We start from the raw sequence: 20,980 nt of genomic DNA on the forward strand, positions 1-20,980 counted from the left end.
GGTATCAGGATATAACATTTTCTCCTCAAACCCATACTTTTAATTAGTTTTGCTTCACAAGAATGCAGACTATGCCAGAAAAGCAAGCCACCTATCCAGGCCAACAGCAATATGCATATGCATTAAAAATGAATTGCTCCTGTTCAAATGCTGAGTTGAAGTAAAAGTCACAACGTTAATAAAAGCTTTATTGAAAGTGATCTGTCTGGTAACATAGTAGTGGCACTATGCTTTACTCATCTAGGAGTATGATGGATTTCTCCTAAGCTGTTGGAAGCTGACTGCTCCTCAGAAACAGCAATGACCATGGTGAAAGAACGCGCACCACAGCAAGGTGCTCACTTCAGCAGCATGCATGTATGCAAATCTTAAAAGGCAAAAGCATTGTTCTTCTACGGGATTAAAATAAAAGGTAATAGGACAGCAGCCACCTAAAGAGAAAGGAGATTATTAACTCAAAAGTTTGAGTTTGTGCAACTGCTGTTCCCATTACAGATGTCAAATCACAGCGTTAAGACATGCAAGACTTGGTTACCCATACATATTGCTCAGATACACGCACAGAATGGAAGCAGAAGCTTCCCTACATTATTATTGTACTATAGCTCAGTCCTCATCAAGACAGGTTATTTCCAGTGTTCAGTCTCCATAATCATTCTATGAGCTCAGCAGCATAGCTTAAAAAGTGCAGGTTTTGCAATAAAGACTCGTTGTCCACTGGGAAAGCTTAAAAACCTCCCATTATAGGTGCCCCATATCTAATAAGATGATAACTTTCAGTCACTTCCAGCCTTAGCCACACCCAAACCAGCTGCATAGCTAAAAGATATGGAAGCTTTGAACTATGTAACAGGTCCTAGCCTTCTGAACCTCTTTCTTGTAGGCTGGGAAAAAGGCAGAGAAAGAGGAAGTCAAAATAGAAAGATGTTCCCATACAATCTAGGGCAAGAGCAACTGATCTGTTACTTTTATTTGTAACCACCATAGTTAAATACACCTATGTCAGCTCAACAACTGATACAAGTCTGTGCAACTTCAATATTACCAGGCACTACCTAAGGTAATGACCCATGTCATACTTCATAACTACACACAGATAATTTGGTATGTATAATCTTTCTGTAGTTCTGACAGATTTCTGGGAAAATGTTTTTCTTGTTTCCAGTTTTGTTTTCTGTGATTAACAAAACTAATAACATCATGCTTATTTTGCATCTCCAGTATTAATTTTACAGTACATTAAAGTATTTATTTATGGTCAAAGCTAAAAATAGTTAATGTTGAATCCAACTATCCCATTGCTTATACTAGAAGCTTAAGAGGAACTCCCTCCCTTTCTTTTTCCATAGGTAACACTTCCTTCTCATCTGCACCTCAATGAAAAAACAGCAGCTTAAAAAAATGAAAACAACCCATACTCCCACCAAATCTCTGCAAGAATAAGTTTAACTCAGGGTATTTTCACAGAAAAACAATGCAAAATAAACAGAAATACTATCAGCAGTGAAATTAAATGAAGCATTTCAACATATTTTGCAGCTGTTACATATATTATTTATATTCAACAGTCCTTTACAGGAGCAGTACTAAGAGGGAAAACAACCGAATAATTTCAGATGGATAACAAAATGTTAAGACTTTCATCTCCAGGTCATTGGTTCTAGCTAACCTTGTTCTGAAAGAAGCTGCTATTGACAGCTGTTTGATGGCTTATGGGATGGGATGGTGGTCTCCAAACAGTTCTTTTGCTCCCCTTGCTACAGCCAACTCTCTGCTACCATAACTGACGCTCTTTTCAGCTGCCTCATCAGACAGGCAAAGGACTAGATGGATATGACAACTGAACTGGTCTCACGCTTTTGAGGGAGTCCTTGCTCAACAGGTCAACAAGGAGTATTAACCAGATCTTCACCACGTCCGTATAGGATTATCAGCACGCTATATCAGATCCTTTTGAATAACGATTGCAACTGAATTTAGCATAGTTAACAACAACATTGCACCTCTTCAAGACATTCTGCTGGCTAAGCAACATAAAATATGCAACATACAAAATTATCTGATAATTTTCAACTAGAGAAGTTCACTTACAAGATTCTCTCTTTCTCTTAGTTATTTTAACACAAAACAACTAAGAATTTGCACATTTAACATTTCAGAAAAGATGGTCAATACTTATTAAAATATAGTGATGATTACAATGGCCATAATAATCAGGGTAGATGTAATTAGGTACTGAACTTTATGTAAAAATTGGTATGTATCTTCATTATTCCAAGATATGTACACTTTATTAAGTTCACCCTGTAGTCACTGATAAAGCCAGTATATGTAAATGCATTAAAGACTTTAACGGTGTCTTCAAGGCATACGATTGTCTTATTTAAAGCTGAAAAGAATATTAAATACTGGGCAGTTTTCAGACAAAATTGAATAAAGATACCATTTAAAAGGAGGTAATTTAACCCTGAAACACACTAATGTTATATAGAACAAATACTTATTTATGCAAAGGTATGAGCTACTGCAATTTTGACCCACATTCTTAGCTGAGCAATTTGTGAGAAAGTAAAATCTTCTGCTGCAGTACTGCATACTCTGAACACTGTACTACTTTCTTTTTTACGTTTTTTTTTGGTGGGTTTTTGTTGTTGTTGTTTTGTTTGTTTGGGGTTTTTTTGTTTTGTTTTTAAGGTAGAAGTGGTAAACTGACTTACTGCCAGGAATTTTTTTGCTCCTACAAAGGAGATAAAACACAATGCTGGGACTTCTTGGTATCAAGACATAGTCAAAACAGAGGATGATCTGGTTTTGGATCAATTATGCCTGAGAAAAAAATGCCACCTATCTGCATTTAAAACACCATCTGACAATTAATATTATGTACATGAGGATTCTGAGCCAAAATCATACATGTTCAATACTGAACAAACACAATAGCCTTAGCACTCTTTATTATATAATCAATGCATTCAACAAAGTTTTATGATCCGTAATGAGGATATAAAGGATTACTGTTGTTACCGGGAGGATGGTAGCTACTACTCTGCATGAGGAGCGTATATATTTGAAATTAGGAAAAAAAATGTTGGTTGTGCAGCCTCTTGCCTTTAAAACATAAAAACTAACTATGCCTTTACTTTGTACTTATAGGATGCAAATTTCTTTTCCTAGTTTTCTAAATGACCATGCCACAGTATTCCAACTGAAATAATACTTAAATCTCAGATTAAATTGCATTTTAGGCACAGTTTCCATCTGGGGAAAAGCGCTATTTTTTATTTTATTGCCTTGTTTAGTTCCTTATAGTAAAAAAGGAACTTTGGGTGTGGGATAACTTTTTAGATTTTTATTCCCCTTAAATTACAAAGCACCTCCACAACAAAATCTGTAAGGTTTCTGAATAGCTGACACCTAATTTTGTGAAAAGTATTAGAAAATAATACAACACAATTAACACATTATTAATAGAGAGATATCCCACACACTTTTTTTTTAATAGTAAATCTTCCCCCCAGTATTATGCAGCACTTCTGGGGCACCACAAGACATGTCATTCTAACCCCGAATGTTCTGCTTTCTGATGCCCATTCTTCAGTGCTGTGTTAATTCATCAAAATGGCACTGCTTTCATGAGCAGAACTTTATTTGAAAGGCATTCCACATTCATCAGTGGAGCAGTTCCCGACTTCTTTTCTCCTCAGGTTAAACTCATGAAAAAACCAACCCCATAGTGATAACAAGTATTTAAATTATCCAAAGTCCCAGGGAAAAAAGAAATAATTAAGCCTACCAAATCTGCACTGGAAGTGAAGCAACTCTAAAACTGAAGAGCCTTCAGTGGCATAGTAAACTGAAATGATAATCCCAAAGAAGGATATAATGGACATAAATAACCTCACAACCCTCTTCAGTGGAAAGTCAGCTCCCTCTATTCCCTTAATCCTGGAACTGCCATTAATTTGTCACTGTCTGCATTTTCTTTCTTAACACATTCAACTTTACGTTTAATGTAAAACCTACTGTTCAAAAGCACCAACTGCTCCTGAAAGTCTGCTTGCGTTCTGAAGGAAAAGAAACACTTTGCAGCAATGCCAGCAGTGCCTCCAGAGAGCAGTCCACTAGATGTCACTGCGAGCACGATGATAGTGCTGCAGGGATCAGACCCTTCCCAACTCCAGACTGGAACTTAACAAAGCAGCTAACCCTATTACCTTCTTTTTGCCTCTTCATATTGAAGACTTAGTCTGACCTTCTCTGCTAAGTTTGATCTACTTCTTGCTCCAACCTGTTGAGAAAAAAAAAAAATTAGCCTTATTACTGTGTAAAGCTGTTAAATGAATCAACAAAACTTATGCACAGGCTAGAAAAATCACGAATTAAGAAAAATAAAACCATACGCACCTGCAGCCACACACTTAACTAAGTGCCTAGTTAGGAATCCACTCAGATGTACAAAACAGTGTTGTTTTCTTCTGATCCAGTTCATCTATTTTAACTACTGTACTACCAATTGTCCATATTCCATCAGAATAAAGCAAGAGCATTTTCAAAGAAGTCTTGCAGTGATTGCGCCCAAAATTTTGATCTGCTACTTTGAACTCCGCTGAACTCAGAATTTAGAACTGTCAGTGCATTTCAAAATAAGACTTCAATAAATTTGCTACAAAACGTAGACAAGCTTAGCTCTTTGTTTGAAAACCTTGTACGATCTCTTCCTTATAAACTTAGCTCACAGAACTTCAAAGGTACCAAAATTAAGCACAGCTTCCTGTGTATGTAAATATACCGTCAGTGAAACAGAAGGTTTTAATGAACCACTGAACAAATAGTTCCACTAACAGTTTTTCAGCTGCATGAAATGAAATTGCACATTTAAGTTCTGAGACCTTGTTTCTGAAAATTAAAAACATCTTCATATTGAATTAAGTCTGTAAAGTGAAACATATCCTATAGACAGATCCAAAAAATACTACCTACTTACGCCGATCTTCACTGTACTGGAACTATTTGATTAAATCAAATTGTCATTAACACTTCATGCCAAACGTATAAAGTTCATCTGAATCTTGATTTAAAATTTAAGGGGAAAAAATCAGATAAGTGATTCTAAGTAATTCTCTCTTAAACGCGTATACATCTACACCTATCAGCAACAATAAACAACTATTTGATTCCAATTCCATTAACCACAGCATTCTGATTCAATTTCTCTTTACATTTGACAACCTGGAAAAAAGCTCACCTCACCAGAAATGTCAGTCTGAGACCCTGTATCCAGAGTTTGTCTAGAAAAACACAGCTGGGAGTTTACAGAGCTGGAACTCAAGTCTGGTTCAGATGTCCCAATGGTCTGGTCAAGATTGAACTTCTCTCTCAGCTTTGCAAGACTCTGTCCAGGAAACAGAGAAGGAGGTGGTGTTGAAGTTCCTTTGTACTTTATCGTATTTATACTAGTTTATCTCCAAAAGGTGTTTACATAAAAGACTCCAATATAAAAATTCTGGGTTTACTTCATATTAAGCAAACTATCCTTTTAACCAAGCAGTTGATAGGTGACACTAAGGGTGACCAACACCTGTGACAACATAAAAACTACTCATATGGGTTTGTCTCTTGTTTGTTTGTTTGTTGGTTGGGTTTTTTTAACTCATCAACCAATTAAATACTTTGCTAATTAAAAAAAAAAAAAGATCTGCTTTCAGAAAAGGAAATAGGGCAATTTAGATTTGGAAAACTTTCACTGAGTTAGAAAATGGCCATGCATCTCAAAAACACGTCTCTCAATTTTGTCCACTTAATATTTTAATTGTGGTCTAGAAGTAACATCTGCATTGTACCTTACATACAAGTTCAGAAATCTATATCCTCTGACTGACATATAGTGGCTTTTTGAATTAGGAAAGTCACAGGCTTCAGTTTCTGCATCGGAAAATTGATTTTAATACCCATTTGGCTCAAAGAGTTTTGAGAATCCCTTAAAAAGTATAAAATGCAAAATATTTGTAATCAGGAAAGTTACTCATGGTAAAACAAATCCACACAAAACTTACGTCAACTGTTCAAAATACCTTCATTAAATCTTGTTTTTCTCTCTCCCCTGAACTTATCGCCTTTCTGATGGACTTCAGTTCACTCAGGATGGCTTTGGCCTCACATAGTTCATACCCGCTCTGGCCTCCAGACATTTTTTGGTCAATTCTGTGGAAAGAGAGAATATTAATACTGGATACAGAAAATAATACTAATATCTCTGCTGTTCTGCTTCAGGCAGAAGCACAGTTAGAGAACAGAAGAGAAGGAGATGAGACACCATTTCCCGTAACAGACATACAAAGAGGAAAAAGGACATTGAAGTCTCTATTAAAATACTTACTACTTAATCCCTGGCAAAACTGTCAAGCTATCTAACACATACACAGTGCCCAGTGGATGGCTTTTGCTGACATCAGGAAATTTCACGGAAAAAATACTTTTGTTGGCTTTAAAACCACCTCAGCTAAGCTACTGGGACCTTACCAAAGGCAGAGACTCCACAAGCAATTCTAGTTGATCCAGTCTTAAAGACATAGGGGCACAGAGCACTGAAGACTCCTACACATGCTACCAGCAGTACAGCAGTGTTGCTGACAACACTGTCAAAATTCCCACCCCCACCATAACTCTGCAGCACAGAAGCAGCTTTTGGGTACACCTTTCATACTATTCACTGTTTGTGACCCTTACAGAAGCAGAAATTATTACTAGTAGTATTCCTCTACACAGACCCACATCGTGACATGGGCAGACAGGCAAGCTTCTCGGTACTAATCAGCCTTGCAGAGAAGAAACGTAACCAGCTCCATTCTTGTCTCAGCTTCCCTCTCGTTCACCCTAATCCTAGGCGTTAACAGTCTAGAACAGCTGTTCTGCTCAGCCAGTCACCAGGCTCTCTTTATTCACAAAATCTCTGGATAATTAATACCATATGTCATACATCAGACAATTTATCAAATTCCTGGACTATCAATGATTTTTAAAACTGTAATTTGAAAATAACAAAACAAAAAAGCCCCCAAACTTAAGAGATAAAAACATACTTCATTTTAGTATTTCCTTATTTACTTCAAGAAGTACAGTTTAGTTTGTAAACACACTTCTCCGACCTCTACTTTAACTGAATATTTCATAGCATCATAGAAATGATTGCAGCTGTGCTTCACAAAATTAGAAACAAAAACCATCTTCACAAAAGTCAAGCATCAAGTAGAGAATACATTCTTTTATAACGCCATTGGGTTTCTGGTTTTGTCATCATCCATCATCTTTGCTAGAAGACATTAACCTTGTGAGTGAGGAATGAACATTTTAATGATCAGAAGTGACCTCAAGCATCCCCTGCAAGAACAGAAACTCGCACGAAACACCTGTAACAGTATTCTATTTCACTTCCAGTTTTCTGCACAAAGATATCAAGGTTCTAAAGTGGTCTTCAAAGCTGCGAGCATGCCTGTTTTCCTTTCTCCACATTTCAGTTTTTGTGCAAACTAGAACTGCGTCTGTGTAAGAAAATTGCGTATGTGACTCAGCACTCAGATTCCTATTCAAGGATGTATTTGTTTCAGCTTGAAAGCTCCTCTTTCATAGGTAGGCACTTACTTACTGTCTGACAACACTCCATTTTTGGTAACTTATCAGGTTGCTAAGGTCAAATAGATACAGGATATGCCAACAATTGCAATCATGAATGAACAGTTGGGTAAAACACCACATGCTGCCTAGTAATATGATGTGCCACATTCAAATCACAACTGCTTTATTCTGTATATAATTAAGATGGACAAGAAGGATCTCTGACATATAAGATATTCCATCTTCCTGTTTTAAATTAATGGGATTAGTACTGTTTGAAAGTGGCTGACTGAATTTTAAAAACAAACGTCCATTGTGTTTCTGTGGAATGCTGTTGACAGTTTCTGAAACATGCTTTGGATTCCTATCAAAATGGCTTGTGAGCAAGCTGCTTTAAAACAATACTTCATTGTTGAGTTAATATAATAAAACCAGCATGATTGGCTAACCTTTAATCCTGGGACAGCAGCATGAGTTTTTATTACCTTAAGCTTTAGAATCAATACGTCTGCCTTCTTCTAAATTTTGCTTCAAATGAAATCTGATTTATGGTTAAATAAATTCAATCAACTATCCTTTTCTCTCTTCACTCCCTGCTAGTCTTTATATATTTAAATAACAAACAAATCTTATATTTCTGTTTTAGTTAAAATGAAGGAGGATAGAGACTTGACTGGCATCCTCCTAAGATGCTGAGGGTTTTTGGTTCCCAATTGACTTCAAAATCTTCATACCACAAAAACATTTTTTGTCCATTTTGACATGTCTCTAATTATGATTGGCCATTTCCTGGACTAGAAGTTTTTTCTCCCACTTAAAAAAATTCCTACTGTATAGAACTGATCTATTAAATACACAGGCAATAGCCTACAAGATGTTTCGGTTGGAACTGGGAACTGAACTGGACTCTCTCAGCTCCAAACACAGATGTTCTGTCATGCTTTGCAAATTCTCTGCATTTTAGTACTCTACCTGGAAGATGGAAATACACTTCCCTTCTCCCACCTTTTGTCCATCTTCCCTATATATTCTGCAAGCTCTCCAGGATAGAGATTATTACTTATCTGACAGTACACTGCCATACACAGGAGGTCCTGAGAAAAAAGGTAAATGAATCCAGACAATATTACATTAACGTGGCAACGTTGCTTCTGCTACTGGAACTAGCGTACTAAGAGCACACAGCTCAGCATTTTACTGTATAAATAGATCCTTAATGTATGGGTACATACCACAATATGGAAAACAACTAGCATTAATAAATTTCTGTTCACATTAGTCAAGAAAACATGCTTGTTAGCAAGGTTTCCTCTGCAGCAAGTTCTCTGTGGTGACAGTTCCAGTAGTGTTTAATATTTTAGGGCCCAACTTTTAAAGTCAGGAGCAGCAGGGAGTGCTCAGACTGAAAAAAATTCATTCCCTAATAATCCAACTGGTTAAATACCCAGAATGCTCACCCAATTCAGCATCAGCTCTTTGGACACCAGGCATCCCAGCAACTGGAACAAAGAAAGTCAGGTCTCTCATCCTCAAATTGTGGCTCATTTCAAACCCTGCACAGTTGTGCACCATTTATACCTCCAAGAACAGCATCCTTCTCTTTCTCTCTCTTTTGAGCTCAGAGGTGGGGAAGGATGAAAGAAAGACCTAATTACTTTTCAAATTTTTTTTTTTTAATTTTTTAAATGGGACATGCAAAGCAGGTAAATTCTTCCTTCGGACCCTTAACCACTGCCCTTCTTTCTGCCTCTTTGCAACATAAGCTACCTCATGGAAAAAAAAATAGGAGGGGGAACAGATTTCTCATGTTAACACTTGCACAATAGGTTTGCCATTTCTACAGATTTCCTGCTTCCTAACTACAACAAAAAGAGTTATTAGATTCTCATTTTTTCCCCCACTAATACTCTCACATAAGATGGATTCAATTCCATGCCAAAAAAAGAAATCAGGCAACTGAATTAAGTTGGTTTCAACTATTTTCTTTTACTCACTGTTGCAGTGTTTCAAAGCCCTGTTCCTTGTACAGCAGCTCTTGCTTCATCTGTGAGAGTTCCCTCTTCAGCTTCTTAACCTTGTGTGTTAAATCAAAGCAAGAGTTAGAAAATTCTTCTTGTTAAATTGTGTAACACATGGCTTTGAACAATTAATGTATTCTCTACATCAGATGAGACAAAAAAAAAAAAGAGAGTAAATTGCTCTACTGACACATATTAAAAACAAAAGGATCTGTTCTCTTCCTGATGTCTATGGGCAACATGCTTTAGTATTAAAGGGACACAAGCAGATTAAATCACATTCCTTATTTGTATTGATACCACACTGTGTTATTAAACCTGAGAGAACTTTAACAAGTAATTTACTTCTCACTTGTTAAGCATGCATTCCAACTGTCCTACAGGGACATGCCTGTTTATTTTTAGGCTTATTATATTTTCACTTTTTCATTCCAGGAATCTCTCAAGTCATTTGCACTGTAAAAGACAAAATGTGGACTCCCTTTTTTTTTTTTTTCTCCTATGAACCATCCTTTCTTATAAAGGTTTACAGACACTGGATCCCTAAATATATAATTCACATTCATTTAATTCAAAGACGACAATCACTAAACACATTTGGATCGCAAATATATGTGTCTATTTAATAGAAATGTCTTTGGCAAAATATTCCCTATTTTCCCTAATTTGCATGCTCAATTGCTTTTTAATCTTAATATTGCTATTTCAGATGTTAGCAGATATTAGTACACTACAAAATATTTACGAATCAAGATTAAATAGAAAAATAATCCATTTAATTTTTTATGTCATACTTCCCAAACATACTAAAACAAAGTTTCTGGACCACCTATAAAGGAGTGTACTTTACCACAAATTAAAATTAATCCTCAGCATACATAGAGACAGAAATGCCTCCTTGAAATGTGGAGTCCTAAATTTTAGTATTTATACATCCATACATGGCTTGTTTGCACTCTACATACTAGCCAGATATTGTTAGGCTTTTTAACTTTCCAATCAGTAAGGTGAAAAAAGGAAAACCTGGTGGAAGTCCCCTGCTCTCACCTACCACTGTGAAATTTTTGCTTGTTTTCACATAGGTCCTCAGATATTCAACTCTTTTGAAAAATGGATTATATTAAAATGAAGAATTCTGACCACTTTAACTGAAATTCATTTCAAAATATATCTCCAAGACTTTTTGTATCCAAATCCCTGTAGACTTCCTACTTGGTGTTATTCTTCAAATTAAAAAAAGTGAGATTCCCAGCATGGCAGGTGACTAAAAGTACTGAGCATCAGCAGCTGCTGTAGCTTTCCAAGAGACTTAAAATGCTTTGCATGTCTAAAATAACCAGTGATTTGCAGGGTTCTTCATATGGGTTTGTGAATGATACTTAAGCATTGAAGTTTGTAGCTTCTGGCTAATGAGTTTTCTGTGACAGAAGTAAAATGCTTTCAATCTCCATTTGTTCCAGAGCAAAATCTGTTCTCTAGATGACGAGTCAGGTTCAGGCTTTTGGAAACTATCATCACTAGTTGCTTTACTTGACAGAAAACTGTTTTTATTTTGACCATAATGAATAGTTAGCATGATAAATAGGCAATGTCTCTAAGTACACATTCAGTGCTCCTTAACTATTTCTTCCCTGAATAGCACGAAAGCCTCAAGAATAATCTCTCAAGTGTTCTGATCAAGGTTACAGAAAATGAACAGATATCACCTCTATGCTCCAGGTAAAGTAATGTGTAAAATATGAAAGACGTCCCAACTTTTCTGAGAAACACAGAATGGCTAAACTTTTTTTTTTAAAATCAGAAATGTGAATTTATAGTAATAGCAGAAGGCACACTTGATTTCAACTTAGAGGACTGGATCTCTCAGAAACCCTTACGTTCTTCCTCAAGATCATCTTCTGAATGTCCTCTGCTGTAATTCATCATCATTTCATTATTAAGAAATGTGAGTTAGGCACATTATCCTAGAAGGACGTGACCTACATCATAAGATAGACTCTGTGTTTACTGCATCTTACTTGCATTAAACTATTTTTGTGCTCCTTGTCTTCTCCTTCAAAACTTTAATGTAATTCTTGCTTTTTCACAACTCTTCACTTGCTTTATCCTTCACGCCCTTCCTACTGCTTCTGCACATCATCTTAAGTCACCTGACAGGCCCCTCTCTTCCTCCTTCTAACTGCATCTTCAAGCAGGCTCCTGTGCTACCCCCCCTTCTATTCCCAGCACTCAAGTACTAATGGAACAACGACAAAAAACCCCTCTTGTTATTTTATAAAGGCGCATCCCCTACTCGCTGCATATGCATAAAACATACTGTGATCACATATACTTTGTGCTGTTTGAATTATCTTACCAATTACTAGTTAAGACCCCAAATGGCCCCACTCAAAGTCCATTGCAGGATCAGATCCTTCAATTTTAATCTTGTGAGAAAGGTCTTTCTTCTGCTCATTTCATTTAACAGCTGTCTGGTTTCTGTTGTATTTTCTCCACGACCCATTGCGCAATAGGCAATTCATGGATCCAAAAGGCTCCACATGTATGTATTAAGCACAGCTAACAAGGAAAAGGCCAAAAGCCAATTCAGAACTTCCTCAAATGCTGAGTTTCCCCCTCCAGCCACCATTAACCTGATGATACCAGTAAGCCTCAGCCAGTGTGAGAGAGAAACAGGTTTAGTACATCTGACCTAATAGTTCACTAAACAATGTGCAAATTCTAACTAGCTGGCTAGCAGCTTACTAATGACTAACTTCGTTTCCCATTAAGTCCACGCATGCATATACTGCAAAATGCCAAAAGATGGCATATTAGCAAAGCATCTTCAAACATTCAAATAAGGGTAAACTATGATAATAGTCATACCTCTCTTGCCATCTTCCATGAAAACCACTTTCCAGCCCTAGCATCACAGGGCTCCACTTTTTCTTATCTCAATGATTTTCATATCCAGTGGCTTTGGATGACAACACCCTTTATGTTGATACAGATATTCTTGGACTTGCACCCTTCTAAACTCTGCAGACAAGATTCAGGTCACCTATTTTAGGCACATATGCAACTTGGACTTTACAATGCCAATAAATCAGGTGTTGGGAACCAGCAGGATATTAGGCTCCTTGACTCCAAGAAACAACAGAGGAAAGCATCTCCAAAAAATGAATTACTGTGATTAACACATCTGCCTCCCTCCTCAGTGAACAGACAAATTGTAGATATGCAAGCCAAGAGGTGATTCAGTGTTTCTGCATCTTGAGCTGGGAGGTGATTAGAGCTAAGTAACGGGAAAAATTGAGCACAGGACCACATCTGAATTTTCCCCTCTTTGACTTGTAGGTGACTATATTTAAACTTGGTCATGTGTTTTGTTCTTCGAACAACACTGTTAATTTCCCAAATATACCAGTGATCCCCTGGCCAAAGGGAACATCTGTTACAGCTCCACTCATTTTAGAAAGAAGCTCTCACCTTGTCTTTCATTCTTGTTCCTGACAGAGTCCTTACTGCTGTTGATTCTCCCTACTCAATTTACAAAATTTTTTCTCCCACCCCTCCAGTGCTGAAATAAATTATCTCATTAACCACCTTCCTTTCTCCTCAAAGGAGAAGGGACTACAAATTGAGATCAGTAAGGATGAATAGGTGTACAAGCAGTCAAGAGGGCAACATCCGGATGCCAGTTTTACAGTGTATTCCATCCCTGATTTATACTGGGTTTTAAAATTTTAATGAGCTATTCCACAGTTCCTTTTAAACATTAATTGTTTAGACCCCTAATCATAACTCTTACTCCAGGTGAAGGAGGATGTTACTCTCAGAGGCTTCTATGAGTGCTGCTCTGTGCAGAAACCAGGAGGGGGCAATGGAAGAGCTGAGTAACTGCTGTCGCTTCCTAACAGCTTTTGCTCCCGCAGAGTCTGCATTCCAGCCCTCATCGAAGGACTATGCTGTGAGGTGCTGTCTTTTTAACCTGCATGGTTTGATCTAATTTTTTTCATTACTAACTACAGAAAGCCTAGGCTATCCAACGAGCATTATACGCCACAGCTTAAATAAATGAACTCCCTATATAGATTTTAAATGTCTTCCACACCATTTCCTCCTTATTCAAGATAAATTCACTAGAGACTAACCTGTGAATTAAAGTTCTTTATATGGAGTCTGTTAGTGACCATACTGAACAGTTGACCAAATAATGGATTTTTGTTCATCAGCAATTTCAAAACGCAAACACAAACTTTCATTCTTGATCTGAACTGTTCCATTTTGACAAGAGAGCAAAGTTTCACACCATAACTGAAAAGTGTTTTTTAAACCAACAGAAATTTGTGAGGCAGTTCATGTAGCTAATGGTGCGTTTCTCACAGAAGAAAGATTGTGTAAAAACAGTCATCTAGCTGCAGCTCACCTTGGCCTACTACTTTTCTATTTTCACCTAAAGATTTTTACTGTTCCTTTTAAAAACAAAAGCATATAAGTGAAAATAGTTATCAGATTTATTTAAACCCACACCTAATTAGAATATCTGTCAAAGATTCCCCAAATGTGTTACAGAGACAGCTTTAAAAATTCATCAAAAACCTCTGGATGGTATTATCATGGTTTAAACCCAGTCGGCAACTAAGCACCACACAGCTGCTCACTCATCCTCCCCCTCCTGCCCCAGTGGGATGGGCGAGAGAATTGGAAAAAAAAGTAAAACCCATGGGTTGAGATAAAGACAGTTTAATAGGACAGCAAAGGGCAACAAAAAAAAAAATAGAATGTACAAAACAAGTAATGCACAATGTAATTGCTCACCACTTGCTGACTAATGCCCAGCCCATGCCCGAGCAGCAATCACTGCCCCCCAACCAACTCCCCCCAGTTTCTATACTGAGCATGACGGCTTATGGTATGGAATAGCCCTTTGGCCAGTTTGCATCTTCTATCTTGGCTGTGTCCCCTCCCAGCTTCTTGCGCACCTGGCAGAGCATGAGAAGCTGAAAAGTCCTTGACTAGTGTAAGCACTGCTCAGCAACAACTAAAACATCAGTGTGTTATCAACATTATTCTCATGCTAAATCCAAAACACAGCATTATACCAGCTACTAGGAAGAAAATTAACTCTATCCCAGCCGAAACCAGGACAGGTATTTAATGAGAATATTAGGAGGTTTCAGTACCAGGGTACAAGATACGTCTGCTAGTTCAAGCTTTGTTTATTCTATAGTCATAAACTTCGCACACAGAATACAAATGAATATGAGTTAAGCACTCTCACCCTTAATCTTGTAGTAGAGATTTCAGCCTTCAGAATGTCAGGATCATACTTTGTGCTTGATGAGGAGCCTGAGAACACTTTTTTAAAAAGACAAAGGACAAATATTTAAGTACTTTAAAATCATTAATTAGTCCCTTCCTCAATGAATCCACGTTGATCTAAAACTACAAAGTGCAGAAAAACATGTAATACTTTTAAAAATATATATTCTTTTATAGAGTAGTCAGCATTGCAGGATGGCAATAATTAATGAATAATCAAAATTTCCCCCTTTTTTCTCCCACCACTATTTGGTATCTCTCCTCCTTTGCCTATCCCAGGATCCTAAAGTAGCACCTCATTCTCCCTGGCTTTCTATCCCTTGCTCTCTGTTCCCGTTCTTCCAGCTGAGCCATCTTGTGATCACCTCTTCCTGGAAGCTGTAATTTCTAAGAAGATTTCTGGAAAGCAGAAGAAGATTCATTCAGAAGCCTCAGAGGTCTGCCGCTCAGTTCTTCTGCAGATGTACATGTTACTTTTATCACACTATCTACTTCTAAGAGAGATGTGAGCCCAACGACAGGCCTCTGAGCACCTTACTGCATGCCAATTCCTTGCCCAACATTGTAACACGTGCATCTACTTCACCCCTGATCAGAGCACCCAGGCTACAAAATTATTGCGCGCTATTCTTATAAAGCAGCAACAAATTCCCTTCTTGGCCTATTGCAGACACCTGACAACAGCAGGGTCATTTCAGCATGCAGCCATGAAGTGCAAGAGATCCTATTTACTTTGAACCTAGATTTGGCAGAATTTTGTTCTGACAAACTGCATGACAAAATAGATTTCAGAGCCAACTGCTCTAAACCACAGCTCAAAGGAGTTCAATTGTATCAGAGAGAAGAGGGTTCTCTCCAGCAGAATATCTTTATATTAAATAAAATAATAATAAAAAAAAGTAGGGATGCTATCTCTAAAAAGCCAGAGTACAAGGTGTTCATAGCAAACCTTGAAAAGTCATCCTAAAGAGAAACAGAATCCCCTGCAAGGCACAGATCAAAGAAGTTACATTGTATTCTCTACTGTACTTACAGCTTGTACGAGAGCTTGATTTTTCTTTGTAGGCATCATTCAACCGTACATACTCATCCAGTGCAAGTGCTAGCCTCTGTTCTTTCACCTGGTACAGTTCTTTCTGAGTACTGAGAGCATCCTGGGCTACCATAAGATAATCTTTTAACATTCTCTCTTGTTCTTGCCTCCATTGTTTCCTGGGATCTTCTATTTGTGTTGTTTCTTTACAAGAGAAAAAGAAAGGGTTTAAAGAGACCTTTGCTGAAATCCGTTGACAACTAAATTGTTTCTTTGCCTGTAATGCACAGTTATAGAAGTATAAACCATAGCTTGTCTTTGGTTACTAAGCAGATGCTCAATTTTATTTCTTTGCCACAATAGCACGTGTAAGAAACAGTATTTAAGGGATCAGTTGCAAAATTAGGAATTAGGATACAACAGGTAAATGCTTATGTAGATCATTCCCATATCTTCAACCTTGAATTAATAACATCCTAAAACTCAAGAAAAATACCTCTATTTTTTGCCTCAGATTATTTGGAAATAATTGGATCAATAAAGTCTTTCAATGACATCTTAAAATTGAATGCATTTCTGAACAAAAATGAAAAGTAATCTTAGCTACTATATTTTTCAACCCCCCTCCTCCCCACTTCATTAATTTTTACAGCCACGTGTTATTCATGTTTTATAGTGGTTATCTCTCTCCTTGCCCTCTACTAAACAGTTTTATCTTTTCCCCTGTAACTGAACTAACATAACATTAACCCTCCAGGATTATCTCACCTAACTCTATCCCCATCCCTGCTAGGCATCTGATCCAAGATACAACTTTCTTTTATGGTCAGTAGACAGAGGGCACTTCATCGAAGACAGGTGCCCAAGATACATGGGACCGAACTGCCTTTTTGAGGTGTCTACTTCTTTCCACTGACTACCCAGGTAATATAAATGAGTAGGCTGGAACAGGCCCTTTAATTCTCAAAGGGTTTCAAGTCAACCATTTTACCTCCAGCAGCCACACAGAAGACAGACTTGCATAGAATATGTAGACAAGAGGATTAGACATAACACAATGGTATATATTAAGAAAGTATTTGATGAAATCAATCTAATTGTAGGTTTTAAGATTTTTTTTTTTAATGTAAACAAAGAGGAAGAGTTAAGGCTGCATGTTCAATCTTATCATTAATATTTCCTGACTCAGTTCAGCACTTTTTGAAGCTGCACAATGAATAGTCTTCCTTTAAAGCTGTATTAAGTACAAAAATATTCTCATAAGACATAACCATGAAAAGTTTGAAATCTAAATGCAGACGTGCACCACAGTTCATTTTCTTTGTAAGTTACATACTATAAATCTACATAGATCTACAGAGATTAAAAGTAACAATCAGAACCAAAGTATTTAAGTGCAAAGTATTTACTTCAGAATTTTTCTGCAAAAAGGAGGAGGAAAGTTCATTTTCTCTGGGTTAGATTTGTGCCACTTTAATTCTCTGAATTGCTTTACTGTGAGGGGGGACAACAGCGGGGGACAGGAACATGTGCCTGAAGACACGGGAGAAAAAAGAACTGCAGCAGAACCAACCTGACTGCTCTAAACTGTAGCTGAAGTGCATTCTTGGGGAGAAGGCACTCTTTCAACTCCATATATGAAAACAGATCTTGTAACAGCAAAAGCTGATAAGGACAGGTTCTGGTTAATAACAATTTCCCATACTAACTACCAGTTTTTCAAAAGCCTTTTTTGGTGTTAATATTACATAAACAAAAAGATATGCAAATAAAAAGAAGCAGCCCATAAAACTAACCCTGTAGAATCCTAAACTGACAATGTCTACATAACTACTGATGCTTTTAAAAACAAATACACACACATATAGCACACACACACCCCCCCACACACACACCGGTGTCCCCCTCCACCATTTACAAACATGACAAGCTTTTGTATTTCTACTTGGGAGAGGTATTTCTTAGATGTACACAATGGACGCATAGAGTATAAATCACGTAAACCCAAGTGCGGTACATAAAAGATTAAAGCAGAGAAGCTTTATACACAGTTGGTTTTCCAATAACCCCAACAGGAACACTCTCTCCCAAAAACTAACTATAGCTATGGACACACACATATATCCATGTTTATAGCCACCTGCTCTTTTCCACAAAGATATCAGGCACACAAAGAAGCAAATCGATACCTTTTCTCTCCTAAACGGTCAACACATGTCCCTATCTGTGGCCACTTATTGCTGTTGTGCTTTAACACACCTCCACATTCACAGTTATTTACACAAGATAAGAAGTGCTGGTTTCCAGAGCTGTCCTTTTTTGTGAATCAGGATGAAGAGCATGAAGCAGGATTCTCATGGGTCAACGATCAAATAGGATAAATGCAGTTATGTTGGTTTTTTAGAAGAATGCAATGATGCGATTGTGTTTTAAGAGCACAACCAGCAGCCACCAAATAATCTTACAAGATTGGAAGGTCTCATCTTCGAGCATGTTGTAGGTAATTGCCTTGTAGGTTTTAAGTGAGGATTGCTCAACATGCAGCCCAAAGACCAAATGTAGCCTGCAGAGTCCTAAAACGTGGCCTACAGATGCCCTGTCCTTGTGACTGCAAGAGAAGGACAAAGCTGATCAACAGCAGATTATTTTGTATTGCTGACAAATACAATCAAACATTTTCATTTTGCCTCTCCAAGCTGCATGTGCAAAACAATACTTTGATTGTATGAGCTAACATCTTTTATACTGACAGTCATAAATGAGTTAAAGGTAACCCTGCATTTTAAAAATTGCACACTGTAACTTCAGCATACTGAGGTTTGGGTATTTGCCTGTGTAGGTACATTGACTGGCCAAACTATTCTCAACCAATTCTATCTGCATGTATTTTATTCTGAAACGAATGCTCAGCTGGGAAAATACATAATCCTGGAAAAAGCAAAGCAGTACTGGAATGACTACCCCAGAATCATTACTCAACTTTTACCAAGCAGAGAAGGCTCTGGAGTATTTTTCACTCTATGTCTTCTTAAATATTATGAAGTGGAAAACCCAAAAAAGCGTATCACTTGTTTGGCAAGTTGTTCATATATATATATATATATATATATATATAACATGTGCCTGTGTAGCAGCACCATATGCTTGTTCATCTATAATTTTCAGTTGTCTCAATTTTCATCAGTAGGTTTACCCCACAGAGAAAAAAAACAAAGACAGAACTATGGATAATATTTCTGGTACTGTAGTGCTGCATTTTGAAAAGTATGTTCATTTGAGCACATGTACCTTCCAAGAGCCAATAAAACTTTTTAAAAAACATAGTTCTCCTTTCAAAAACAAATATTTATACTTCTCAGAGTAAAGACTCACAAAGATAAGGATTTTTTCCCTTGGACAAGAATGTTTTAAGCACCTGCTGTTAAGGTCAAACTTGTATACACAAGAATATTATTGGGACAGTTACATGCATGTCATTGCAGGAAGAGCTTGCCGAACATTTCAAAATGAGATGTGAAGCCCTTCATGCTTAAATCAAAGAGTGAGATTTAAACCACAAAGAACATTCAAACATTTTCCTAGCCTTATTATTCAACAGCTGATGTAAAACAAACTTGGGAGATCTCATTCCTTTTTTAGGGCAGATAAATGTTTCCACTGGTGACTGCAATAGGATGTCTTACAACCTTGTCTGCAGCAGATACGAATCATGCAACAAACACATTGCTAGCTAGACAGATGGGGAGATGTTATTTCTCCTGGTCAGGTGAGGAGTAAGCACTGGTTATGAACACTAGACAGAGCTGTAGGGTTGTATCTATTCTAGAAAATGCTAACTGGACTTCAATCATCAGCAGTGGAGAACAAACAAACCATCCCCCTGAGCATGACCTCTCCAACACTTTCTGCATCACCAGATAGTTAAATTCAAGAGTTCAGCTGCTTCTTGTAGAGAAAATGAAGAAGATACACTGACTATCGTTTTCTGTGGCATAAACTTAGATATGAACTAAAGGAATCTCCTTAAAACGGAGCTTTAAACAACTAAGAGTTGTACATCAGGCTCTATCAAGAGCACTGCTTAGATTTAAAAAGATCTTTATATATCAATTGCCTCTGTCCAATGACAATGCAAAATAATGATCCATAGTAACAGAATGAGGAGGGCAGTGGCACGCCTAATATTCAGGTTACACATTCCTAGTTTGACTTGGTTTTAGCGTCATTTGGCAAAGCCACTTGCAAATCAAAATTACTCAATTCTATTAAGAGTTCTTGATTTAAAACCAATTAATTTAACTTTAAACAAATTACTGCAAGTGCATAGCTAATAAATTAATAAAAAATTATAAACAAGCAATTTATTTCCTCCTATTTTTAAAGATCTGAGTGACTACTCACGCTGGGGGGAAATTCTGTGAGACAGAAAACACTTGAGGTCTCACCCAGCGGAACTGCACAAGCGGCAGGATGGCACCCTCCACCCAAGGACGTTCCTGTGCACTGAAATGATCACAGCCTGTAACGTAGAAGAGCAAGCTGTGCTGGCTTTAATCATACTGCTATTCATGAAATGCACTATTCTGGCTCACTGCCAGCCAGGTTTGATGCACTTAAACTCAGCAAAGAATTTGGCCCAAACAGTAATTCAAAACCAAAATGCCAGGATTGACTTTATGCCTTGAAAGTTCTGTTTATTCTTTTGGCTAGAACTTGTTTCAAGGGCAGCAATGTTATGCATGCTCTGTGTAATTATACATAAGAGACACATTACACATAGGATACAGGCGATAGTCAGGCATGCAATTTTTTTTAAATGAGATATTTTCATATGTTATGTTCCTGTCTGCTATCTAGAAGCTGTGCCAAATTTTTACAGTCTACTTGAACAGAAGGAAACTATTACCTTATCAGCAGTAGATCGTATTTCCCTAAAATACATGAAATTAAAATCCCACTAGAAAATCCCACAGGGAAGGGAACAGCTCCCTGACGCCCTACTGCTAGACAT

The 20,980-nt window shown here is 37.4% G+C and overlaps 1 protein-coding gene across 4 annotated transcripts in view; it reads right to left on the bottom strand.

The window, feature by feature from the left end:
• The window catches only part of WWC2 (WW and C2 domain containing 2), a 111,814-nt gene that overhangs the window by 43,827 nt on the left and 47,007 nt on the right, over positions 1 to 20,980 (bottom strand). For 3 of the 4 annotated variants that reach the window (XR_012775510.1, XR_012775511.1, XM_075500251.1), the window contains exons 3-8: positions 15,970 to 16,173; positions 14,896 to 14,972; positions 9,606 to 9,685; positions 6,072 to 6,201; positions 5,246 to 5,392; positions 4,215 to 4,288 (exon numbers count right to left, since the gene is read on the bottom strand). Coding sequence is in view for 2 of the 4 variants with exons in the window: in XM_075500251.1 (XP_075356366.1) it covers positions 4,215 to 4,288; positions 5,246 to 5,392; positions 6,072 to 6,201; positions 9,606 to 9,685; positions 14,896 to 14,972; positions 15,970 to 16,173 (712 nt within the window). In the remaining 2 variants the exon portion in view is untranslated. The remainder of the gene's footprint in view (positions 1 to 4,214; positions 4,289 to 5,245; positions 5,393 to 6,071; positions 6,202 to 9,605; positions 9,686 to 14,895; positions 14,973 to 15,969; positions 16,174 to 20,980) is intronic. The other variant, XM_075500253.1, reaches the window with a different exon arrangement.

Source organism: Mycteria americana, chromosome 4, assembly GCF_035582795.1.
Source record: "Mycteria americana isolate JAX WOST 10 ecotype Jacksonville Zoo and Gardens chromosome 4, USCA_MyAme_1.0, whole genome shotgun sequence".
NCBI lineage: Eukaryota > Metazoa > Chordata > Aves > Ciconiiformes > Ciconiidae > Mycteria > Mycteria americana.